This window comes from Mesocricetus auratus, unplaced genomic scaffold (genome assembly GCF_017639785.1).
Source record: "Mesocricetus auratus isolate SY011 unplaced genomic scaffold, BCM_Maur_2.0 Super-Scaffold_100007, whole genome shotgun sequence".
Taxonomy (NCBI): Eukaryota; Metazoa; Chordata; class Mammalia; order Rodentia; family Cricetidae; genus Mesocricetus; species Mesocricetus auratus.
Window position 1 is genome coordinate 26238314 of NW_024429191.1, and position 27232 is coordinate 26265545.

Consider the following 27232-nt stretch of genomic DNA (forward strand, 5'->3'; position numbering starts at 1 on the left):
TTCACATGAACACATGTGTGCCTACAAAAACACACTAACAAATAAATAAATACCTAAATAAAATATTTTTGGTTTGTTTTTTCAAGACAGGGTTTCTCTGTGTAGCTTTGTAGACCAGGTTGGCCTCGAACTCACAGAGATCTGCCTGCCTCTGCCTCCAGAGTACTGGGATTAAAAGCATGTGCCACCACTGTCTAGCTAATAATAAATAAAATTTAAAAATAGAAATCATTGATATTAATTTTAAAGGTTTATCTTATTTCACTCAATGCACTGCAAAAATCTATCTTATCTCAATATGGAGTAGACTTTTTAAAAAAATCACTAGGGAGTGTTTACACTCCTTATAGGTCTTACAAATTCAGTGTATATTTTACATTTACAATTTACCTCAACTCTGACTGATCATTTCTCAGGAGCTCAGCAGCCCTGTGGGGTTATGGGATACTTCCTGTAACCCATAAGACTTTGTTTATCTGTCTACCCACAAATGGTTACATATTGTAACTTTCCATTTTCTTCCTGGATGGCACACTTTATTTAGGTGGATGTGTAGTTTAGGTGGAACAAATCTATGTGTTTTATTAAACCATATCTCTATAGACAGATTTTCTTTTTATTTCTCTGTAGCTTTGGAGACTGTTCTGGAACTATCTCTTGTTGACCAGGCTGGTCTTGAACTCACAGAGATCTGTCTGCCTCTGCCTCCCAAGGGCTGGGACTAAAGGTGTGTGCCACCACTGCCCAGTCTAGACAGATTTTTTTCCATTTCAATTATGGTTGAAAGGAGTATGCATTATATCAAAGCCTATATACATTTAAATGCTGCTGAGGGTTAGAATTGTAGGTGTAAAGATTGTCAAAGAATGTGATACTTTTAAAAACTCTATAACTGTGAAACAATAACAGTTTAATATGTATCTGTGTCATCATCTCTCTCACTATCTAATCATCTGTTTCAAGTTATCTTGTTAGAAAACAAAAATTTTGAGACAGTGTCTTCTGATTCTTATGTTGTCCCTGAAGTCTTTTTGTAGTCTCTGATGGCCTTGAACTTCTGATCTTTCTGCATCTACTTCCCAAGTGCTGAGGACTGCAGGTATGCTCCCCCAGACTGGGTGTTGAAGTCAGGGCTTGGTCCATGCTGCACACTCTAGTGAGTTACATGCCAGTCCCTAGAAACCTAACATTTTATCTTGACATGGTCCTTTCAATTGGGATTTTGTTTTTTACATTTGGCTGAAGAATCCAGTTCAGCTGGCTATGAGGCTACGTACACCCCTGCAATCAAGCAGTCAGGAGGCCTGTGCCTGAGGAGCAGAGGTGGAGATCAAGCAAACAAAACAAAACAGAACCAGATTAAGCAAACCGTAGCAGCCTAAGCAATCCTCATGAGGTTTCTCTTGGAATCCCTGTGATTTTAATGCTCATTCCCCTCATCCCTCTCCTCCCTCCCCATCCTGGGACTCAGTGTCCTAACTTCTAGCTAACCTCAACTCCACTCTTGTCTCATAATAATCCATGCTTCTCACATAGTAGCCTAAGTGTCCAAGCTTTCTCTGCAATTATCAGGTTCAGAACCCTCTCTGTTGAGGACCTTCCAGCTATTTTCTGGGGGACTGTCTTTCTTCTGCCTTTGCCAGCTTCACCTTGTCCTCTCTGTTTCAGCCACACTGGCTGGCTTCCTCTCTGCTTCTAGGACAGCCCAAGTTCTTATGGTCCCTGTACCTTTTCCATGCCTGTTCCCTCTTTTTAGGATACCTCTCTCTTATGGTTTGAAGATCTGCCCCACATCTATCACTTTCCATTTTAAATGTGTTGTCCTCAGCAACAATCTGTTCTCCCTAGTCCAGTTTACTTCTTGGGTAGCTTATTGTAATCCACCCCTCATGTCAGAATTAGTCACTAATAGCATGCCATACCATAGGAACCTACACAACACCTGAGTCATAGTTGGTAAAACCAGCGTCTGTGCTGTGGTTGGAAGGATGGGCACATACCTGCTGCATTGCAAACCCAAGCTGTGCACCACAGATGCAAAGATTCGTGAGTTTTTCCCTCTAGGAAGTCAAGCAGACAGGAAGCCCTGGGTTGGGTCCTCAGCACAGCAGAAGCACTGGGTGGTAGCACACATGGGCGATTGTTATCCCAGCACAGGTGGAGGCAAGAAGATCAGAAGTTCAAAGTCATCCTCTGTAAAAGGGATTTCAGGCCATCCTGCGCTATACAGAGAGATTCCATCTCAAAACAAAATGGAAAACAGAAACAAGCAATAACCACAATAGCACAAGTCAAAAGGCAAATGATTGTCCTAACTCCATTTCATGAAACCTAATGTTATTAAATCCGGGTGATCCATCTGTCTTCCCCAAAAGGCCTGTGGAGGCAGTGTCCTACACCCATTCAGATGGTGATGATCCAGTTGATGTTTTAGTCCCTAACAGATCTGTGACATTATCTTCGTTATCTTAAAGAAGTCCATATATGACATTAATTAACCAATTAATTAATAATATTGGATTTGGAGGGATAACGATGTGCCCCAAATTCATTTCCTTCTGGAAATACTCTTGTTTAACACTATAGCACCCTTTAGTTGCCAGATGGGAGAGTAGCCACATCATTATTTGTGTTACTCAACTGCATGCTCTGAGAGTCTCCATGGACAATGTTGTAACAACTGAAATGCCTATCAGGGTATGGAGAATCTTGGCTTCAGCTTTTTAAAGATTTAATCTCACCTTGCAGCCTTGGCTGGCCTAGGAGACTCTGTCTGGAGAGCATGTTGCTATACAATACAGACACCCACTGCTTCTGTTTCTCCAGTGCTGGGATTAAAAGTATGCACCACTATACTCTGAATTCCCCAAGCAGAGACTGTGGGCTAGGTGCACACTTTCAGCTGCTCCATTCTGATTATGGGATGCTAGTAAACATTTGGTAGAAAGATGTCAGTTGAATGACAGAACAGTGGGTATAATTAAAGGTTGCTTTCACTCCTGTTCTTACTCCATGGACTTTGCCCGGATCCATTATTCTTTCTGGAGTGCAACTTATTCAACTGTAAGTTGAGAGAATCAGTCCAGTGTTTGAAGTCTCTCCACTCTCCAGTCATCTCAAAGTCATCATGTTCCCCAGGCCTGGCCTAAAGTAAAGACCTTCCCTGCAGTTAGGGAGATAAACTAGGGGCACATTAGCATTGCTCCTATTTACTAATATTTTCCTATAGTCTGTTTGTATTATGGTGTAGATGCTATCTAGGATGTAGATTGCAGAATTGGGATGACCCAATTTCCAAACAACTCAAGTGGATGTGTAACCAGGAGATAAGGATGGAACTCTGGGAGAGACTCGTCCTAATTCCTTGGGCACCTTTGGAATTCCAGCAGAAGCAGAGGACTAGAAGGAGAGACAGTAACAGGAGGCTGGGGCTCTCCTACCTAACTGGTGAGTACAGTCTTCTGCAGACTCGTGCTGGAGAGATAGTGCACTATCAGGATAGTGCACCTTGGAGTTTCTGTACCATATGGAAATGACATGTGGGATGATGAGTGATTGTGTGTAAGACAGTAGGACAATGGGGAGTGAGTCTCTAGATATTAGGGCAAGTTTGCATCCAATAGAGATCTTTGTATTCTTGGAATGTAAAGACTTATTAATAGAATGATGGGCTTATATTGATGAGCTATCAAAGCCTTCTTTAGCAAAGTTAACCTGAGGAATAAGAAGAAACCTGTTGAAAATAGCCTGGTACTCTTGGATTAAGCCCTATTTTTATTTAGGCCTATGTCTGTAAGTAATATGCAGTATTATGGGACCAGGGAGGTGAGGGCATAGATATATTGTAGTGTTCTTTATTGACTTTTATGGCTTGCAGATTAGGAGCTGTATGCAGTGTGAAGAGTCTCAATAGGCTGCAGGCATTTGAGGTTTTGTGTTAGCAGTGAGGTAGACAAGAGCAGAAGAAACTAAATTTGGCTTTAGTTGGAGCGTTGGAGATGGGAAGGGAGCAGTTAGTCTGGGAAGATGTGCAGCTTTTAGACTTGGACTTGTTCTTCAATGACTGGGAAGTCACTGAATTCTTTGACTACGGGGCCAATATTTAGAGAAAAGCTTTAAAATGATTTTTTTAAAAGTTAGTATCTGTTAAGGAGTTTTTCCCACTCCTCCCCTAGCTGGAGCTGCTGGTGGCTGAGGCCCTTCTTCGGCTGTCTGTCTGTCCTGATCACATGCTTCACCAATAGCAGGTGCTGCTGCTTGTTATGCATTCACTGTCCTGAAGCCCCTCCCACTCCTACATCCCTCCCCAGCTGAACAATGAACTTAAATAAACCGAGAGTCATAATCTAACAAATATGGCACAATGGGTTCTCATGAGACCTCATAATAATTGTGAAGTCTCACTCTGAACTTTAATTTCTTTTATATTACAGACTTTTAACGTGTGTGTGTGTGTGTGCGCGTGTGTGCGCTCGACCACAATGTGAGATCATAACTTTCAGGAACCTATCCTATTTCCTTACCATTTGGGGCTTTGGGATCTAACTCGGGTGATGAAGTTTAGCAGGAAGTGACTTTACCCACTAAGTCGTCTCCGTAGTCTTTAATTAGTTTCTTCCTTCATTGAGGAAGCCATCAACCCACAGCTCTTGCACACACTCAGTGCACCTGCTCATGTCTAAACTGACACCCTCTAGTTGGGTGCTGGATTTCATCTTTCCATTGCTCAGCAACACATTTCTTTCTCTTCATCAAGAAAGGAACTCAAGAGCTGAGGCAGGAGGGTAGTGAGTTCAATACAGTCTTGTCCACTGACACTGAAGTGTCCTTGTTTCTTAGTCTAGCAGTCACAGCTGTCCTCAGAGGATGCTAGGTCCTGCCACCCCCACCCCAGCAGGGACTCACTCAAGCACAATCAGGGAAAGCTCCTTGGGAAAAGGAATGCTTGTGAAGTTGCTCCCGAGTCCAATATCTGATCTCCCTCTTGCTCCTCTGCATTACCGTCCCTTTGATTTTTTTTAATAATTACATCATTCATCACCTTGTAGTGGGCCCTGGTGAATTTTCTTTTTGGTTATGTTTTAAAAGACATAAATTTATTTTCTACAGATACAAGCTACAAGGGACCAGGATGTTTTGATTCATTGACATATGTCAAAGTCATAGGAAATTGTTGTTAGGTAACAAATATGTAGAATGAGCAATTGGGTTAGTATTATATTAGTATTTTGTGTAGTAAACATGGATACCTTGTAATTTTTACACATCTTTATGATCTCAAAATTATTTTATAAGCATATTATCAATTTAAAGATTTCTTTTTATTGCTCTAATTGTGTATATCTGTGTGTGTCTGTTTGTGGTTATGTGTGTGGGGGGACAAGTATCCAAGGAATGATTTCATCTGCATCTCTATGAATAGTGGTTGTGAGCCTCCCCACATGGGTGTTGGGAAACTCTCTCCGATGCTCTGTAACATTGTAGGCATTCTTAACTAGAGGGCATTTGCTGTAACCCCTATATTGATGTTTCATGAGAAGTAGTATTTACTCCTATTCCCTAAACTACAATCTGTTCCAGATAACTATGCAACAGAAGTGCAAAACTTCCCAAACATCCCTTACTGTTGACCTGTGTTCAAAATGAATAAGGCATGATCTAATTCGGTATGAGCCACTTTAACATTGTTCTCCTACCTTTTGTCAGTGTAAGCCACAGCTCAGGAGTCTGTGAGGTGGCAGATAAAGGTTCTGATCACCAAGCCTGAAGACCTGACTTCAATCTCTCAGACCTATATTTTGGAAAGAGAGGATGAACTCTTAGTAGTGGTCCTATGACCTTGGTATATGCCTAGTGGCATGCTTATGCCCCATTCCCTCCCACATATAAACAAATATAATAGAAAAATACAGTTCTTATTTCAAGGGAATAAAGAATATCTTGTGCTGAATATGAACAAGAAAATTTTGGGTTAGTTTATCCTGAATCTCATGTTCCACTGTTGAAGAGGTTACATGAACATTTATAGATAAAAGGAAGTCATAAATCAATGCATTTACCAAGGATTCTGGTGGAAACATTGGCCATACAGGACACAGGAGAACTCTCTTATATAGATCTCTGATGTTCTATAATTCTTAGCTGTAGGGTTGGTGGAAGCTAGCTGAGATGACCTGCTGAGGCTCCTCAGTTTCCTCAGCTCTTTGGCGTTGGGAGAACATGTTGCTGAGATAGGTTTTCAGTTCTGAGAGCTTAAGCCCTTAGGAGTAGTCATAAATGAAGACAGAGGCCAGGTGCAAGACCTAAGTATCTCCAGACTGTGAGCTGGAGGCCAGGGCTTCAGACTTGCACAGACTGTGATGAAGGTGTCCTGGGAGAAAGGTGGAAGCTAGCTGTGTGAAAATGTAACGATGTGTTCCAGAAGTTGTTCCTGATAGTCACAAGGATGCTAGCTGAGATGCAGAGGTTCATAGTAAATGGCTACTGAGGGACTGGAGAGAATTTATGATATTTGTGGTTCTTCAACTTCAACTTTCCATCCCTCCACAGTCACCCTGCAGGGTCTCCACAGTTGTGAATTCTACAGGGAACTACAGCTCAACTTTAGTAGTTGAGATGGACTCGTGTTCTTCTCAAACATGTAAAGATTTAAAAGGATTTCATGCCACCAGCAAGGTGCTTATTCCATGGTAGATCTCAACTAGTTCCTCAGTTGAATTTCAGAATGTGGAGAAGGTTTCCTTTGGGGATCTGGAAAGCTATAAACCACCACTGTCCCCTTCATTTTATGAGTGAGTAGGCCATAGGACACCCATGTGAGATAGCTCAGTGACAGTTTGTGTCAAGAAGGGTAGCAGGCTGTGTTAGGCAATGAATGGCTGTGTAAGAGACCCTTCCTCAGTAGAACTCTAAATGGGCAGAATGGTTAGTGCTATGTGTTGGTAATTTGTTTTATTTGACAAAAAGTCAAAATGTTGAGTTTCATGTGGGCTGTGTTTTTTTAAGTTGTCTTTCAAAAGGAAGATGAATTTTCAAACAACTTCATACAAAAAACCCTCCCAGTATTTGACCATTAGTTTGCAGCATTTGTTTTCCAGATATCTTCCAAGTACAAAGACCATTATTGTAAACAGTGATGGGGGTCCAAGCCCTTTGGATGCTGTGCTCATAGTGGATTCATGACAGCTGCTACTGGTTTCAAGAAGGCTGGAGATGGGGCACCCTCATCTCTCTGAGTCAGTCTCTGATCTTTAGAGCAGAAATGGAGTTCTTGAAGTGTGAGTCATGCAGGCTTGTCCATGTTGGAAGCTATGCCTGTATGGCCTGGATCTAGATTAGTGTAGTCCTCACATCTCGGGAACATAACGAAAAGCTATAACTGGCCAAAATTCAGAGGACAACTTATTATAGGGTTCTCAGTGCCAGTTGACATGTCTATAACCCATCCATCCATACACCCACAGCTCAGATAACACCATGTAACTATGGTTGGAAAGATTCTTAGAACCTAAGGACCATAGTCTACTGAGACACTGTACTGTGTCTTCTCCCTGAAATGCATGGTGCCTAAACAGGACCTGAACTATGACAACATACAACAGTGACAACAGTTGACACCTTAACATGGGTATGAGAAGTCTTTGAAAATTGAGCTCTTAGATGAAGAGCTCCAGGCAATTAATAATTGTAGAGAGAAGGACAATGAGTTTTCACTCTGGATGATTTCCCTTATTAGTTATCCAATATGAAATGGTTAACAATAAGAACATATACATATGAACAAGACTAAACAGACTCAGCAAGTTGTATTTATTTATTTATTTTAAATTATTTTATGTGTATGGGTATTTTGCCTGTTTGTATATCTGTGTACCACATATGTGCCTGATATCCTTGGAAACCGGAAGAGGACATAGGTTCCCCTGACCCGGAGGAGCAGATGGTTGTGAGCCACCATGTGGATACTTGGAATCAAACCTGGGTCTTCTAGCAATACGGTTGGTACTCTTAATAACTGTGCCATGTTTCCAAACAGACCAATTTGTACTTGCATATTTATATGCACATTTACATGTTGCAATAAGAATTAAAGAAAAAAATCAAAAACCAAAAAACTTTGTTTTTAATAAAACTAAATGAATTGTCTTTTAGAGACATATTAATCAAATAACCTCAATCCAATTATACATGGCTACATATGAAATTCATATCATTATACCTTGCATAAAAAATTGAAAGCTTGAAGCTGGAAATTGAACACACACACTTCACCAGTGGGTTTCCAATATACTGCCTCAGGGGTTCTGTGAGGATTAGGTACTGTGAGTAAGTAGCCCAGAATCTGCTTCAGCAGATTCAGCAGAATCTTCAAAAGATTGAGCAAATATTCTTGATGCTATTTAATAAGGCATGGATGGGCCCTGTAACTCTCACGGTTACCTAGCTTTGTAAACAGGAAGGTTTGGATTTGTACCAAGTGCTTTTCTAGGTGTCTCTCGGCATCCCTCAGGAAGATGTGGTCTCAGTCACTGTGTGTGGCAGCGTGAGTGCTTAGCCACAGTGCTTCCCCTTCTTGCTCAGTCCATCTTGCTAATGATGAAGTTGGTTGAGGCTTGGGCCAACCACTGCTGAGCAGTACCAGCCTTCTTCACCAGGGGCCATATACACCTTGTCTTTAGAAGACTCCATGCTTTTATCTCGGATTTGTACTAAGACCAAGGGTGACATTAAAGGCTATGTGTGGGGAGGGACTGCTAAAGAAGAGAATGTATTGAGGACAGGTTTTCATGTACTTGGGAATGCACAGAGCCCTACACCCCTAGGGGTCAACAGAGCCCTGGAGAAGGATGTGAAAACAGTTTTCTCGCATTCCCATCAGAGCAGGTCACGTGCCTCACATTGGTCAGGAAATGGGAAGTTGCCCTCTGAGAATTAAGACTTGGCCACATACCATGTGCTGAGTGCCACAGCCAAGCAGAGTATCTTCTCATTTTCCTTTAGGTCAGCACCACGATGCGTCCTCAAGCCATCATTTCAGGTGTCATTCCCCTTCTCCCAGGTGAGTAGGTGGGCTGGGAATGCTGCAGAGGCTAGAGCTGTCAAAAAGAAAGTCATCCTGTGGAGCTTATTGACTGTGTAGGGAGCAGAGAACCAGGGGGACGCTGTAGTTACAAAGAGACTAATGAACCTGTGTGGATTTCAAAAGTGATGGCTAAATAAACAAGGTCCACAAAAGTACGTCAGACATGGGGTGGCACTCATGTGATGGGCAAGTAAGACAGAATACACTTGAGGGATAAGGAAAAGATGTCAAATGGATACTTTAGCCTCCATGTGACAGCTTTGTGCCTTTTTGTTTGTTTGTTTTTGTTTTTCGAGACAGGATTTCTCTGCATTGTTTTTGGAGCCTGTCCTGGAACTCACTCTGTAGACCAGGCTGGCCTGGAACTCACAGAGAGCCTCCTGCCTCTGCCTCCCGAGTGTTGGGATTAAAGGCGTGCGCCACCAGCGCCAGACTTTAAAATTGCTTTTAATTATTTAATTGAAAATGATTTAAGATACAGGCGACAATAGTAAATACATTTTTTTGAGGCAAGGTCCGGATTGGCTCCAGACTCCATATGTAGTTGAGCATGATCTCTCATGTCTGCTTTTCCTGCCTCTACCTCCCAAGAGCTGGGATTACAGGCATGAATACCCACAAATGGCACATATTCTAAAATCTAATCTCTGGGAGGTGGGATTGTAGAAGGAAGCTCATTCTTATCAAATGCTTCTATTACTTTATTGTAATAGCATGTATTTCATTTGTGGTACTGAAAAGGTATTGTGCAAAAATCAAGTAAGATACGTCCCAGTATATAGTATACAATCATTTTATGCATCAGGAATGTGCTTTTACCAACTGCATTCCAAACTTGTGGCATTATTCTAGTTTTAAAACTCATATGTTTTGGATTTTTACTTAATATTCTGATTTTGTGATCTCACTTTATAAGAAAGTATTGTTCCATTCTAGAATGTTACCAGCATATAAGAAGGAATTCCGATTAGATTTTTTTAAACAGACAGATCCTAAAGCTTCAGCCCCTCCTAATGATGTTCTAGATCTTCTTCAAAAAATTGATATTGAAGTTAGAAAGGTTCTGTCTTTAACTCAACAATGCTGTAAACAAAACCTTGGCCCTCTCTTTGTATAGCATTGTCAATAGCTTTGAGAGGGAAAGGAATGGGTGGTTTGAGATCAGCTCTCAAGTGACATCATCTGGCCTTGAACTAACTAGTAGGCTAAGGCTGGCCTTGAACTCCTGACTTTTCTGCCTCTATCTCCCAAGTTCTGGCTTTGCAAGTATGCATCAACACCCACAGATTCTAGGGCAGCAGTTTTAAATTTTTAAAATTTAAAAATTAGAGATGGTCTCATTGGAACAAGCTTATAATCTCATCTCTCAGTAGTCTGAGATAGGGGAATCATAAGTCAAGCCAGCCTGGGCTACACAGCAAGATCCTGTCTTAAAAACAAACCAATATGTCATACATGGTGGTTGGCATCTTTAATCCCAGCAATTGGAAGGCGAAGGCAGGTGGATCTTTATGAGTTCTAGTCTAGTCTATTCTAGTCTAAATAGTGATTTCTAGGCCAGCTGGGCCTACGTAATGAGTGCTGTTTCTAAAAGGAAAAAAAAAAAAGAAAAAGAAAAAGAGAGAAAGACAAAAGAAAGACATGTGAAGCAAACTTGTTTCTAATTTAATTAAGTTAAAAATGAATTAAAAATAAAAAGAAAGGAAGTAAGAAAGTGTGACTATAATACAGTGTGTTGTTTTATCCATACATATATCTACTACATAATTACACTGGAGGAGAGTATATTAACAGAAAGTTGTTTATAGTGAAAACGTTAAGCTACCAAGATTCTACAGAGAACAATGCAAAGAAGGGCTGGGTTTGTAGCACAATGATAGAGCACATGTTTGTCATTCATCATGCTCAGGTTTAATCATTGGCTAAGTCAAAAAGGGAAAGTGATAAAGAAATGCAGTCATAAGAAGAAAACTGAAGTAAATTATTGAGTGTTCATTCTCCATTTCCCCCTCTTTACCATCGGTCCTGTGGATTCTTTCCTAGAAGTACATGGAGTGGTGGGTCACTCTGTCACATTGCCATGTACTTATCCAGTATCTAGTGGAATTTCATCCCTGCGTTGGGACCAAGGAGCATGTACTTCTGATACATATAGACAAGAATTATCTGGAGTGAAAAACCCCGTGTCTCCAATCGGTTAAACAAATGACACCGACTAATGGGGCAAATCCTTCTAGGAAATGTGTCTTTGACAATAGAGAATGCCACTGAGAGTGACAATGGCCTCTTCTGTTGTAAACTCCAGATAAAGAGAATGAGTGGCGTACAGAAAGTGACCATCTCACTGAAAGTTCAACCAGGTAAGCTGGCCTTATTTCTTTGCTTATTTCTTGCAAGTGAACGGAGTTCTCTGTTTGCTACTAATTGTTTTTCCTACAACAAGGAAATGAAAGTTCTTATAAACATGTTTGTGATTGTCACCTGTTTTTGATAAATTTTAAAAGACATAGCCCCATGTATCTCTGTCTTCTGATGTCCATGCTCTCCTTTTCCTCTCGCCTCCAGCTCACTAGTCATGAGAATACAGGCATGTGCCACCTAACTCAACCTTGAGTAATTCTCTTTTGAGGCACAGAATACTTTTGGTGTGCTTGGATGAAGCCCGAATATCAACCTTAATACAAAACTATAAGCTAGGTCAGGACCTAGGTCCTAACTATACTTGGGACATTTCTGTTATTCCATGAAATTGGACCCACTTTCCATCCTGAAACAAAGCAGGAGCTTTATTTAAGCTGAAATGACTTGAATGAAAGGTGTCCCTGCCTCTGTGTTAATGTCTTGTGACAGTAAGTCACCCATCCCCTACACTGTAGAAGCACTACAGCTCTAATCTGAAAAGCAGGCGATGCAGGGAGCTGCTGTGCTGATGAGCTGGCTTCAACATGGTCAGCTGACCTTGCTGAGCACTGGCACATGTATAGTGGAGAGTTCTACTCCATGTCTGTCCTGATTTTAAAATAGCTCTCATATCATATAACAAAATTGTCCTACCTGGGTGGTGGTGGCACATGCCTTTAATCCCAGTACTTGAGAGGCAGAGGCAGAGGCAGGCAGATCTCTTTGAGTTTGAAGTCAACCTGTTCTACAAAGCTACACAGAGAAACCCTGTCTCGAAAAACATAAAACAAAACAAACAAACAAACAAAGAAACCCAAAACAAAATAACAGCAAAACCCAGAAATTATCCTTTTACATACATATATGGCCACATGTGTTTTTCTTTTCCTATACCTGTTCAGTAGTTACTAGCAAGAAGTTTATGAAAGTCCCAGCTCTTAAATCATTACAATTTCTTTTGTGATGTGGGCATCACTTTCATAAAAAACAGTTGAATCATGAGAATGTACCTTCTTCTGCTGATATTCCCTAATCTCCTTGACTAAGGGCTTACATTGGCAACAGAACCAAATACTAGGCTGACTCTGTTCCTTTTAAATCCTTTGTTATTTATTTACTTACCTATGTATTTATGGTTGAGACAGGAACTCAGTATATTAAATATGATGGACCTCAATGTCACTGTATAAATAAAGATGGCCTCAAACTCATCAAGATCATACTGCCTCTGCCTTCTGAGTGATGGGATTATAAACCTATACCAAGCCTAGTTTCATTCCAGGATTCTACATGGTAGAAAGAGAGAACCAACTCTCTCAAACTATCCATACACACACACACACACACACACACACACACACACACACACACACACACACACGAGAAATACATGTAATCCCAAATTTTAAAGGGGTGTTGACCTATATACGTTCATTAGTTCCCTGCAACAGGAACATAGATCTCTTTCATTTTTTGAAGAAAAAGAAAATAATCTAGATTCCAAATTACATTGCATCCCTTAGAGAGAAGTGTTTTCTAAGGAATCAACCCTAGTTTATTTTCTCTGTGAGCAGAGTTAGGATCTAAGGGAGTGGCTTATGGGGAATGTGTCAGCTGACAAAAGCATTGTATGCTCCTGCTGGAGTCCTCACTGTTCCCTTCTGGGTACCACTTTCCCTCAATTTGGATTTCTGTGCACACTGAGACCAAGAGTAGTCTGATGCTGCTGATTTGTGACTACAGGTTGAATCCTCCTAATCCAAAAGTCTCAAGTCTGCTGCCTTCCAAGCACAGACTTGATAATTCACCTGGAAAATTCATTAACATGAACTTTTCATGCACAGAACTAGCAAGTGTTTATAAGCTTCCCTTTAAGCTATATATGTAAAGTGTATGCATATGCATGCTATACCAATTTATATTTAGATTTGAGCCTCATGCATAAGATATTAGCTATATGCCAGCATGCAGAAATTTTCAGAAATATCCAAATCCCGAAACTCCTGCTATCAAGCATTTTTGGATAGGGATATTCACCCAGTATCTCTTAGATTGGGAGACTACATGAACACGTCTATGCTCTACCCAAATGTGCAAATCCTTTTGTTTGGCCACGCATGGGATCTCTCACAGGGCAGTGGGCCTAGTTATCCCTCAGCTAAGACGCAGGGCTGTGTGGTATGCTCTCTCAGGACTGAGTAAAATGAGCATGCTGCATATGGAAACTGTGGATAAAGTCAGTCACCAATGAGAGCAATCCTAGTCCCTCATACCCTCTCAGTCTCACAGAGATGCTTAGAGATCTGAGGACCTGACAACTGCCATTTATACTGTCCTTAGGAACATGGGTTCTGTTCTTATCTCCATGTCATCAGTGCAGCTGCCTCCTATTGGTGAGCTGTCCCCACAGCCCTGCCCTGCCCTGTAGTAGTTGCTCAGTGACAAAGGAGAGAAGTTCAGGAGAAGAGCCTCTCTGGGGACAGCCTCTCATTTGTGCTACAACAGAAGCTCTTGTTCCTTCTTGTTGACTCATTCTTGTTTCATCTTGATTTCCAAATCCAGAAATTCCAACAAGTCCTCCAAGGAGACTCACAATGATCATAACATCCACAACTACTTCAACAAGACTCACAGATGCTCCAAAATCAACCAGACTCTCCACCACCAGCAGACACACTGACACCCAAACCAGGTAAAAACCTTGTGTTTCAGCAATCAGAGGCCTTCTCATGGGATGCTGTAGGACATAAAGAACAAGGCAGTCATAAGTACAATCTAGGTGCAGGATCCTTAGATGGGTTCAAAAAATGACATCTGTGATTCTCCAGTGTTAAGAGAAGCTTTTTCCTTGCTAGCCGCTTTGGTTTATCCCCCCGCCAGTCGCCTGGGCTCTGCCGCGCCAGCCTGGTTCTAGAGCCGCATGAGTCCCAAATAAACACACAAGACGCTGTATTAATTATGAAGCTGTTGGCCTTGCTTGTCTCTTACTGGCTACCTCTGCCTTAAGTAATTACCCCATAATTGTTAATCCAAGTATGTCTCTTACCGGAGAATAGTTCCGGGCTCCTACCCCATGCGTTACATCTTGAACTCTCTTGTGTTTCCCCTTCCCAGAATCCTCCTCGACTCCTAGTCCCTCCTATCTAGGTTTTCTATTGGCTAGACAGTACTTTATTGACAAATCCACAGGCAAATAACAGGACTTCCCCCAACACTCCAGTCTTTTTTTAAAATTTTTATTTTTAAATTTAAATTTAAATTAGAAACAAGGTAGCTTCACATATAAATTCCAGGTCCCTCTTGCTCTCCCTCCCCTCTTCCCATGCCCTCCCACCAACCCCTCCAATATCCCCTCATTTCCCCAGGGAGGGTGAGGCCCTCCATGGGGGTGTTCATCCAGGGCAGGGTCTAGACCCTCTCCTTATGTGTGCCCTCTGCTGTGGAAGAGCTTGAAGATGGAGGACACCCATCCCTTTATATGAGATTCCCCGGGGGATTTACTACTAGCCAGACTTAGGGGGATTATTGATCTATGGTAGCTGATGGAGTTGGTGGGAATCTAGATCAGCTAGGCATGGCATCCTGGTGAAGAAACAGGGAATAATTGAAAGCTAGGGTTGGGGTAGGGAGACTCTGGACCCATTGCATCAGTTCTGAAATTGTGCCATGCAGCTCAGATCATAGTCACTGAAGCTAACATTTACTGTTTTCTAGGCACCAGACAGTGGCTACATGCTTTACAATACAATATTTAAATTCTTGGGACAACTGTGTCTGATACAGCCATGATTCATCCCTATTTTATATAGGATCTTCCTTGAAGTTCATGGTAGAAGTTATGAAGACTAAAAGTGGCTCAGAGTCCATCTATATTCACTTGAATTGGAAGTTGATTCTTTCAATAAAACTTCAGTGCCAGGCATCCTGCCACTGGCACAGATTTATGTTCGGAGGGTTTGCCCTGTATTCAAATACTAATTTCCTAAGTCTCCTTTTTAAGGAGGAATTGATGCTTTCTAATGCCTTACTTCAAGAATCCTTCAATTTATTCATATAGCATGGAAATTGCAAAAAAAGATGTTCTTTATAGTGACAAAATACACATCAAATCTGTAGTCTGTAGGGATCTGCAATGTTTGTACTTATGCTGGAGATAAGTAGTTAAAAGCAAGTACTTCTCCAAAGAGAACTTGAGTAGACTCCAAGTACCCACATTGTGATGATTACAGCTATAACTCCTGTTTTAGGGGATCTAATACTTCTGATCTCCGTGAACACATGCACTAAAGTGCAGAAAACCACAAAGTACATACACACAACTTAAAATAAAAATAAGTTTCAGAGTGCTTAAGCTTTGGTTGATGTCACAAAGTGCACACTTCAAATTGAGTACAGATGAGAGTTTCGATTTAATATCAATGAATCATTCATTTTGGATGGGGGAGACATTTGTCAACCTAAAAACAAATTTCGGTTCAACTAATCTATATCCCAAGGGTGAAAAGATATCTGGCAGAGAGATTCTCAAAGCTCTCAAAACTGTTGGTTCTTACATTGCTTTCATTCCAGAACTCACTACACTTCCTCCACCTCAAACAACAGACCTCTAATCAATGGTGGAGGGTAGTTATGCCATCCTATACCCTTACAGGTAGCTGTAGCCACCTCCCTGAACTCCTAGGAAGCTTCAAATCTTGATGAAGCTCGTGTTGAAGAGGAGCACACTCTACAACAAGACAGACCTGACAATGTCAGGTAGTAGAGACAGAGGTTCAGCTCCATTCCATCCCCCCACAGCTGCCTGAAGAGATCTCTGTTCTCCCAAGGCCCTCCATTCTGGACAAAGCCTGCTATGTGGTTTCTTCAAAGAAAAGAAATTTAGGGAGAGTCAATGTGATGGAACATTGGAGATTCATTCAGAGACATTTCACAATGTAGTTTTTTAAAATATAAAACACAATATAGTAAGATGAAGCAAGAGCTTTTGTATTGAAGTTGGACTCAGCAACCCAATAGGAGGAACAATCTCAAGAGCAGGTGAAAGAGTCAGAGACCCATGCCTTTTCCTAGTTAGGAGTCCTGTGAAATACTAAGCTAATAGCTATTCTATCTACACAGAGGACCTGGTGCAGACCCAGGTATACCCTGTCTTTGCTGCTTCAGTCTCTGTAAGATCATATGCTCCTTGCTTTGTTATTTCAGAGGGCCATGTTTTCCTTGTATCCTCCATCCCCTCTGACTCTTACAGTCTTTCGGCCTCCTCTTCTGAAGGAGGTCCCTCGAATTCTTAGGGGAGAGATTTGATGGGATACCTCCAATATAGATTCTTTTTCCACTTAATGTCTGACTGTGGGTCTCTGTTTCTGTCCCCCTCTGCTGCTAGAGGAAGCCTCTCTGTTGATGACTGGGTAATCAATGAACTATGAATAGTATAGTATTCTGCTATGGTATAGCAGAATATTAAGAGGAACCATTTTATTGATTTATTTCCTTAGTGCTTTTTAGACCAGTTGTTTTTAGTTTTATCCTAGGTCTCTGGGTTATCTAGTCTTGGGTTCTTAGTTACCCAAGCAGTGTCAGGTATGGGTTCCTTCTCATGAAGGAGACCTTAAGTCAAATCAGACATCGGTTGTCTACTCCTATAAGTTCAGTGCCACCATTTCCCTAGGGTATTTTGTAGGCAGAACAGATTGTAGGTCAAAGGTTTTGTGGGTGGGTTGATGTCCATGTTTCCCTTTCAGTAGCCTACTAAGTACTGTCCAGCACCAAAGAGACTAAGATGTAAGGATGAAGGCTCCATACAGGCACCGGCTTAACTTCTCCGTGTTCAATGAGTTGTGTAGATGTTGTCCTTGGCAATGGGACACTGCTATCATTTCAGAGAGTGACCCTTTTTCTTAGCATTACCCTGGGTTGTTTAGAGTTTTCCAATGAGATCCACTAGCCCCTCCACTAGAAGGCTTGTCTGACTACAAGAGATGACCAGTTGAGACTCCATATCCCTGTTACTAGGAGTCTTCATTAGGATCATCATCATAGCATCCAGGAGGTTCCCACTGCACGAGGCTTCCACATCACCACCCAAATGCCCCTCCAATTCCAGTCATCTCTCCCTGCACTCTTTCCCTTCATCCCATCTCCTCACAACCTGATCCCTACCTCTCCTGTCCCAGCACATAAAATGTATTCTATTTCCCCCTCCCAAGGAGATTCCTGTGTGCTGCCCCCTAGACCCTTCCTCTTTACCTAACCTCTCTGAGTCTACAGATTGTAGCTGGGTTATCATTTGCTTAATGGCTAATATCCACTTATAAGTGAATACATACCATATTTGTCTTTCTGAGTCTGGGTTACCTCACTCAGGATATTTTTTTTCTAGCTCTATCCATCTATTTTCAAATTTCATGATGTCATTTTTTTAAGCAGCTGAGTGATACTCCATTGTATAAATATTCCACATTTTGTTTATCCATTCTTCTGTTAAGGGACATCTCAGTTGTTTCCAATTTCTAGCTATTATGAATAAAGCCACAATGAACATGGGTGAGTAAATGTCCTTGTGGTAGGACTGGTATATGACCAAGAATAGTATAGCTGGGTTTTGAGGTAGATCAATCCCTAATTTTCTGAGGAACTACCATATTGTTTTCCATAGTGGCTGTAAGAGTTTGCATTCCTACCAGCAATAGAGGAGTGTTCCCCCTTGTTCCACATCCTTGACAGCATGAACTGTCACTTATGTCACTGATCTTAGTCATTTTGAATTACGTTTTTATAATACAAGTACAAGTCTTTCACTTGCTTGATTAGAGTTACCCCAAGATACTAGATACTTTGTATTATTGTAGGCTATTGTGAAAAGTATCGCTTCCTTGATTTCTTTCTCAGTATGTCACTTGTATATAGGAGGACTACTTAATCCAGCCTCTTTGATAAAAGTGTTCATCAGTTGTAGGTGTTTCCTGGTGGATTTTTTGAAACTGAGTTTCTCTGCAATATCTCTGGCTGTCCTGGAACTAGCTTTGTAGACTAGGATGGCCTTTAACTCCCAGATATCCACCTGCCTCTGCCTCCTGAATGCTGGGATTAAAGGCATGAGCAACCACTGCCTGGCTCCCTGTTGGACTTTTTAGGGTCACTTATGTATACTATCAGATCATCTACAAGTAACAATACATTGACTTCTTCTTTTCTAATTTGTAATCCCTTGATTTTCTTCAGTTGTCTTATAGCACTTGCTAGAATTTCAAATACTATATTGAATAGATATGGAGAGAGTGGGCAACCTTGTCTTATTTCTGGTTTTAGTGGAATTGCTTTGAATTTATCTCCCTTTAATTTGATGTTGGCTATAGGTTTTATGTGAGTTGTGTTTATTATATCTTAGGTGTGCCCCTTGTGTCTCTAATTGCTCCAGGTTTTCTCTGTGTAGCTTTGGAGCCTATCCTGGCACTCACTCTGTAGACCAAGCTGGCCTTGAACTCACAGAGGTCTGCCTGCCTCTGCCTTAGGCCCTTAATGCCATGAAGTTTCCTTTTAACACCACTTTCATTGTGTCTCATAAGTTTGAGTGTACTGTGTATTCATTTTCATCGAATTTCAGAAAGTCTTTAATTTCTTTATTTCTATCTTTCCCCATTTTTCATTCAGTAGATAGTTGTTGTTTCCATGAGTTTATAGACTTCCTGTTGTTTCTGTTGTTGTTGATATTACTCTTTAGTCTGTGATGGTCTGATAGGATGCATGCAGTTATTTCAGTTTTCTTCTATCTGTTGAGACTTGTTTTGTGTCTGACTGAGTATGTTGTCAATTTTGGAGAAAGTTCCATGAGGTGCTGAGAAGAAGGTATATTCTTTTATATGTGGATGAACTGTTCTGTAAATACATTAGGTCCATTTTTATCCATCTGTTAGTGGTGAGAGTAGGGCATTGAAGTCTTCCTCTATCAGTGTCAATATAGGATTTAAGCTGTAGTAGAGTTTCTTTTACATACTTGGATGCCCTTGTGTTTGGGGCATAGATATTAAGAATTGAAATGGCATCTTGGTGGATTTTTCCTTTGATGAGTATGCAGTATCCTTCCCTGTATCTTTTGATTAATTTTGGTTTGAAATACATTTTGTTAGATATTAAAATGGCTACATCAAGCTTGCTTGTTACGGCCATTTGCATGGTGTATCTTTTTCCAAACCTTTACTCTGAGGTAAGATTTATCTTTGATGTTGAGGTGTGTTTCTTGGATACAACAGAAGAATGGATCCTGTTTTCACATTCATTCTGTTAGTCTGTGTATTTTTATTGGGAAATTGAGACTATTGATATTGAGAGATATCAATGACCAATGATTGTTGATTCCTATTATTTTGTTGTTGGTGGTGGTGATGTGTGCATGTGCTTCCCTTTTTTCATTTTTCTTGTCTTAGATTATTTGTTCCCCATATTTTCATGGAGGTAGTTAATTTCCTTAGAGTTTTCCTTCTACCATCTTCTGTAGGACTGGATTTTTAGATAGGTACTGTTTAAATCTTGCTTTATCATGGAATATCCTGCTTCTCTATGCATGGTTATTGAAATTTTTGCTGGGTAGAGTAGTCTGAGCTGGCATCTGGGGTCTCAGAGTTTGCAACACATCTGTCCAGGTCCTTCTGGCTTTTCGAGTTTCCACTGAGAAGTCAGGTGTAATTTTAATAAATCTGCCTTTATATGTTACTTGGTCTTTTCCCATTGTAGTCTTTAACATCTTTCTTTATTTTGTACATTTGGTGTTTGAATTATTGTGTGCTGAGGAGATTTTTTTCTCTGGCAGAATCTATTTGGTGTTCTATATGCTTCTAGTAACATTATAGGCATCTCATTCTTTATATTAGGAAAACTTTCTTCTTTGATTTTGTTTAAAGTGTTTTCTGGGCCTTTGATCTGGTATTTTTCTCCTTCTTCTATTCCTATTATTTTTAGGTTTGATGTTTTCTTAGCATCTGAGGTTTCATGGATGCTTTGTGTCAGGATTTTTAACACATTTATTTCTTCCATTATCACCAATACCTGAGATTCTGTCTCCCATCTCTTATATTCTCTTGGTGAAGCTTACCTCTATAGTTCCTGTTCTAATTTCTACATTTTTATGACCAGAATTTGCTCAGTTTTGTTTTATTTTTCTTTCCTTTCTTTTCTTAGCATAATTTTTAAGCACAGGAGTCATTAAAATAGAGGTGCTCAGGGGAAGATTGGACACACTGGGGCATAAGCATGGGCTTCTTCGGGAGCTGCTCCACTGCTGCAGCTGTATCCCTGGGATTCTTGAGACCAAAGGCAATTCTGTGACCCTCCTAACAAATGGAATCATGTCATGTAAGATACATTGACCTGTGGGTGACATTACAGGCGATCTAATGTAATTTGGTGATCTAATGTAATTCTGTTCCAGGTTAAGTCACCCTGACAATATTAGGTGAGAACACATACCAGCTGCTTCGGATGTCATGATTCATACTGAGTAGAACGATTGTTCCTTTGGGTGTCTATGTGTGTATTTACCATCCTCAGCTTATCTGGAAGTACAGATTAGGTGGGATCTGAATTGTTCCGCAATAAATTTCTTTGTTTTCCCTGAGTTTGTAGATAAACCTGGACATATACATGTATATTTTTTCCAATAGGGATAGAAAAAAAGAGTCTATTTTCCCTGAGGCAAGTACAGAAGGGTTAAGATGCATAACTCTAGGGAAACTTATTAAATGCTAAGTAGTTGGTGTGATGATCTGAGTGCTTATAGTATTAGATCAAATTACTTAATTTTCAAGCTACCATAGAAGGCAGTGTGAATATTTTTAGTGTTGGTAGGGAAAAATTGGAACAGCATTGTGACATCACACTGTAAACAAATTCCTCCCTGTGTCAATAACCAGATTCACCTGTTTACCTTCCTGGAAGCATGTTGTCTTTAAAGACTTTGCCTGTAAGTGTAGCCCACAGACTTTTGTTTTAGAAAAGAAGAAAAGATAAAGATCCAGACTGGTATATTTCTTAACGTTAGGACTTGGGAAGATGACACAAGAAAACTCAAGTTTGGGGCTACAGTGGACTACCAGGGAAGCCTAAAAAAGCCAGGAAAATGAAGACAATAATACATAATATGTATATGGGAATAAGTTTAAAAGAAGAAGAAAGTTTGACTATTAGAAAATGTGTTTGCATTTCAGATAGGCCAGTTCATTAGAGATGCCCAATCAATAATATTTTATAAAGCAATGCAGCATGGAGTGGGGGAGCGGTAGAAGGGGGAAAGAGAAGAGAGAAACTTTCTCTTTTAGAAATTTAGAAAAAAGGATGAGCTAATTCAATGAGAAGAAATTAGCGTATTGTACCAAGGAAGACCTCTTTTATCATTAGAGACATGAAGTCTGGAATCAACAGGACAGAGTTGAGGCCACCAGAAACCTAATTGCAATGGGATATGAAGAGTGCTCTGATAAAGACAGTCACCCTCGTTAATTGCTACACACACTCACCACTCTATGTAGAGCCTCTGGTGATGTTTTCCATAGAAACACCTTCCCATTAGGTAATAAGGTTTTAAACAGCTTTGATTCTGCAGGATTCTTCTAGATTTGTTTTACAGTGAGCTCTGTATTAAGGAATGCTTGCTGCTTAAGGAACACAGAAGAAACAAAGTTCAAAGTCTGAGAAGAACCCAGAGAGGAGGTTGTGAGGAATATGTGGCAGTTGAGGGAGCAGCTCTGACCTGGATATAGCAGAGGCCTTGTTAATGTGTGCAAGGACTTGGGTTCTTGCGTTTCGTCTCTGGCAGGACATTTTCCAGACAAACAAAATTAAACAAAAACCTCAAACCAAAACAAGCAAGCAAGCAAGCAAACAAACAACAACAACAAAAACACCTTCAGGGAAATTGGAGCTGTTCATACTGGGCTAAATGACTTTATGCTTTTAAAAATAATAATGCTAAGAACACCATATATATTGATATTGTTTGTTTTATTAGCTTGCTTTTTGACACTGGGTCTGTTGTAGACTAACTGACCCTGAAATTGCTATGGAGGTGAGGGTGACTCTGAACTTCTTTTCCTCGTGCCTCCATTTACCCAGCACTGAAATTATGGGAGTGTACCACCATGGTTGCTTCTTTTCCCTTCCTCTTTTCCCCTTTCCTTTCCTTTTCTTTCTTTTTGAGATAGGGTCTCATGGATATTAGGCTAGCCTCAAACTCTATGACCATAAGAAAGGTTTTGAACTCCTGGCCACACAGGCTCCACCTCTCAACTTATGGGAATACAGGTTTGCACCCACATGCCTGGCAATGGATACATACGTTTTTAACCTGTAGATCAACTTCTGGGCTCCATTTCCTGAAACGATTAAAAAATCATATGGGAAGATGTGTGAGAAAGGTTGGCCATTGCTGCCATTCATAATCAGGAAAATGTTAGGAAGTAAATGTTCATGTGGGCATTGCGGACAAGACTGCAATCCAAGCACTCAGGAGGTATAGGCAGGAGGATCAGAAGTTCATCATGTTGCTTACCTAGTGAGTGCCAAGCCCACCTAGGATACATGAGACCCTATCTCAAAACCAACACACATTACTTTCTATCCCCACAGTGTTTGTCAAGAACACGTGAGAATCCCTTTCCCCAGAACCCACTGTATATTTCCTGGTTAGTCTGGGCTACAATTAAAATCATGTCTAAAAGTTGGAATTAGCAATTGAACAAAATCTACAATTATGTTCCCAAATTGTTTTCTTTCCCCTGAGGGAGGGTGGCTCCTGGGAGTCTAGAAGTCTTTGACAGGAAGTGGGGGGTGAGGAATAAGTGGTACACATAAACGTCTCCTGATGTTTACACTAAGGAAGGAGCAGATGCCAGTATAGCAGGCTTGAAGGAAGAGAGCATTAGTTGGACCTTGTGTCTCAGGCTCCCTGGAGAGTCAGGGTTTGGCTTGTTCTTCAGCAAAAAGACAAACATGGCATGTACTCTCTCATATATGGATTTTAGACATAGATCTGGGGAGTGCCAGCCTACAATCCCATGGCCAGAGAGTCTGGGAAACAGAACCTTCATCCAATGACTGATGGAAGCAGAGGCAGCCTCCTACAGCTAAACATTGAGCTGAACTCAAGGAATCCAGTAACAGAGAGGGTGGACTGATGAACAAAGGGGTTAAGACTGGGCTGGTTTAACCCCCAGAAACAGCTGACCTACAAGGGTTAGCTCTTGAATCCCAGAATGATGGCTGGGAATCCAGCATGGGACTGATCAAGACCCGCTGAATGTGGGTGTCAGTGAGGAGGCCTAGGCAATCTATTGGGCCTTGGGTAGTAGATCAGTATTTATCCCTGACATACAAATGGACTTTTGGTGCCCATCCCACAATGAGAGATGCACTCTCACCCTGGACTCTTGGGGGAGGGTCTAGGCTCTGCCCTGGATGAAATGACAGTCTATGGACACCCCCATGGAGGGCCTCACCCTCCCTGGGGAAAAGAGGGGATATTGGGGTGGGGTTGGTGGAAGGGCGTGGGAGGAGGGGAAGGAAAGGGAGAGTGACCTGGGATTGACATGTGAAACAATCTCGTTTCTAATTTAAATTTAAATTAAAAAACAAATGTAAAAATATTAAAAACTGATAAATAGAGTCAAAGACTATGGTAGCTAACAGCCAGGTCCTTTGAGATGCTTTCAGTGAGTCCAGTGAGAGCCGATGGAGCTCGATAATTCCTGTAGAAGCAGGAAGTGCAAAGGAAATGTGCTGGCAAGCCACTGACTCTCCTGTGCATACCATGCTCTCTTCGCTCAGTTACGGTAGCTGTCTGCCTTGTAGGCTCTTTAACTGACCATATTTCTGAAGCTCTTTCAGGATCTCCCCTGAAGCTCCTCTGTACCTTCTCCAGGGCACGTAGTTGTCTGCATTGCTATAAAAGTCATCTAGTCCGTCTCATTTAGTTCAATTGGCTCTTCACAGGGTCACTCTAAAATCAAAACCCACAGCCCTCTGGCTGCTGTCCAGTACGCCTGCTTCTCCTTTGTGGGCTGTTTCTACAAAGGCTTCTCTGTGTCTGAGTTAACCACAGGAACCGATGTGATGACCTGTGAGTGTGCTTTCAATGGTTTCTGGCACATCCTAAGAACCGATGTGATGACCTGTGAGTGTGCTTTCAATGGTTTCTGGCACATCCTAAGTGCCTAGTGCAATTGCTTGTCATTGCTTCTGTCACATTCTTCCCAGTGATGAGTACGTTACAGATGATACACGATTATTCGCAGCATACTACAGATTGGAAAAGAGGTTCAGAAATGTGAAAGGATGTCCCAGGTTACACTGCAGCGTCTAATGGCCTCAGTCTGAGGAATCCATGCCCAGAATTCCTTTCACCAACTGCTTCTGAGACTGGAAAGAAAAATTCCTCATAGGAAAAACCCACCACTCCAAACCCAGCATTCAGTTAGCCCTTTGATTTGTCAGAGTGAAAGTATCTATTTTACTGAAGGTTTACTTTTTAAATTTTATTTTTTGTTGTGACTGGATAGGCTGGCAGTCAGTGAGCCTTAGTGATTCCCCCTCTCTTACACACACACACACACACACACACACACACACACACACTCACACACAAACCAATATAACAGGCAAACAAACAAATCCAATCCATTGCTGAATATGTTCTGGACATTTCCTCATGACTTTTTTTCTGTCACTTATATCACACAGACTGCTCATAGCTTCTTGACCTGACACTGTTTCCATACATGTGCTTTTCCCCAACTATTTTGTGATTCTCAGGGCAGGGATATCTTTATGTAGCCAACTGGAGACATTCATTTTAGGTTCCATTTCAGTGCTAGCAATGACACTGTGTTCAAATGGCAAAACTCAGCATTTCAAAACGTCACAGGGATTAAAGTTAGTCTGCTTTTGTCTTTGATGAGTTTACTCCTCCATGAGTTCTAGAAACTCAAATACGAGTCGAGTCCACTGTGCCTACCCTGATTAAGATGGGCGCAGAATGAAATCTCCAAGTGAAGCCCCTCCCACAACTGTTGGGGGTGGCCAACCACAAACACCTGCAGTGCTCTCCCCAAATTCCTTCTGATCCAGTGCCTGACATTAGCATGCATGTGGTGTCTGTGAATGTGTGCCATACAGTAGTCTTTGAAATTGTGCCACAGACCCGCAGCTACAGTAATAAGACACTGCTTTGCTACTGGACATGTTTTTCTACTCCGTGCTTAATATTACAGGATGTAGATGCTATGCAGGTTTCAAAACTCGTTTTTTAAAAACAACAAAAAATTATGTATTGTTGTTGTGGGTGGTGGTGATGGTGTGCGTGTTTGCACATGCACAGGTTCCATGGCACGAATGGAGGTCAGAGGATAACTTTGTGAAGCTGGTTCTTTCCTTCTTCCATTGTATAGGATCTAGGGATCTAATTCAGGTCAACTGTCACTCCTAATGCTTTCTCCAGGGTCACTGTCCAAAACTGTAAACATGCTAGTCATCTACCTCCTACCCCAGTTCCTCATGCATAGCTTGATTGGGTAATTAACCATGGTGCTAGATATCTGTCCTTTTAGATCTTCTACTTTTGTGAAGGATGCCAACATGAGCTGATATTTAAAAAAAATAGTTCTTGGTTTGTTTGATGCTTATTAAACAAGTGTTTTCCTGACTTAATCCCTGGGCCCTGTGTGGTGCTGTTGTTCACTGTTACAGTTTTTGTGAATGGGGCTCCTGGAGTTGTGAGTATGGGTCATAAATGAAAGCTCTGCTCAGACCTGAAAGGTGACCTCTTCTGTTCTCAACACCTCTCTTTCTCTGCAGCTTGGTAGACCACATCTCTAAGATCGAAGCTTTGCAAAATACAGTGGTCTTGAGGCCTCAAGGTGAAGACATGGTCTACATTATGGAAGACAGTGCTCATATCAAAGATTCAGTCACAGTTACTCACTGAAGGTCATCCTCCTGCGACTGCAGCAGACACCAATCGGATATGACCACACTGGACACCCTTTAATTCCCAGGGCTATTTTCAGTGTCAGTTCATCTGGTGTCCCCACTTGTCACCATTTGTGGAGAGAATGCCTCTCATTCACACTCACTGTTGATATCATGCTTAGTCTCTCAAGTTACTGGGAGAGTGTTGTCTCAAACATGGATACTTTAGACTTTGATATTTTCTTTAGACCTCATAATTCTTGTATTCATGAAAGACAATCATTGGTACTTCAGGAAATGGACTTCTATCTTAGATACTAAAACCATCTATAAGAGAGGAATAAAGTTAAAATTAAAAGAGGGGACTTAATTTGGAAGCACTTTGTGATTATGTCACGTTCATTTTATTGTAACCCAAAATGCCGCTTTCCTTCACTTCCCTGAGGGAATCAAATGAAGGGAAATCTAGGTTTTAATTTTACTCATAGATAGATAGATGGTAGTTGAGTCTAAGAATCATGTCTCTAGAAATATGGTTCATTATTATGTGGTTGCATATAATATAACATAGTACCTACTATGATTCCACATGGCTATAATCCTGGAACTCACGAGGTTAAGACAGGAGAACGAAAAGGGTGAAGTCAAACTGAGCTACATAAACAATTTCCAGGTCATTCTGAGCAATGAGACATTTCTCAAAAAACAAACAAGTCAGGGATAGCGGTTCACACCAGTAAACCCTAGCCCTCAAGGAAGCTGAGGCAGGAGGACTGCCATGATTTCCATGCCAGCTTT

General features: G+C 41.1%; 1 protein-coding gene across 2 annotated transcripts; it reads left to right on the forward strand.

Annotated features, from left to right (window-relative positions):
- Positions 1-8170: 8170 nt before the first annotated feature.
- LOC121141304 (hepatitis A virus cellular receptor 1 homolog) lies at positions 8171-26804 on the forward strand. Of its 2 annotated transcripts, XM_040748496.1 has the most exons (4): positions 8171-9058; positions 11388-11442; positions 14045-14174; positions 26321-26804. In XM_040748496.1, the coding sequence occupies exons 2-4, from the start codon at positions 11397-11399 to the stop codon at positions 26448-26450; spliced, it is 306 nt and encodes a 101-aa protein (XP_040604430.1). In that variant the 5' UTR covers positions 8171-9058; positions 11388-11396; the 3' UTR covers positions 26451-26804. The 2 variants fall into 2 exon arrangements, with proteins under 2 accessions (XP_040604430.1, XP_040604429.1); XM_040748495.1 differs by lacking the exon at positions 8171-9058 and having other exon boundaries at positions 11118-11442.
- Positions 26805-27232: the final 428 nt, after the last annotated feature.

Bases quoted from the DNA above. Each gene is read 5' to 3' on its own strand.
- LOC121141304 (XM_040748495.1), top strand. From the start codon at position 11,301: ATGGGGCAAATCCTTCTAGGAAATGTGTCTTTGACAATAGAGAATGCC. The intron at 11,443-14,044 runs GTAAGCTGGCCT...TTCCAAATCCAG, and splicing joins CTCACTGAAAGTTCAACCAG to AAATTCCAACAAGTCCTCCA. The intron at 14,175-26,320 runs GTAAAAACCTTG...CTTTCTCTGCAG, and splicing joins CACACTGACACCCAAACCAG to CTTGGTAGACCACATCTCTA.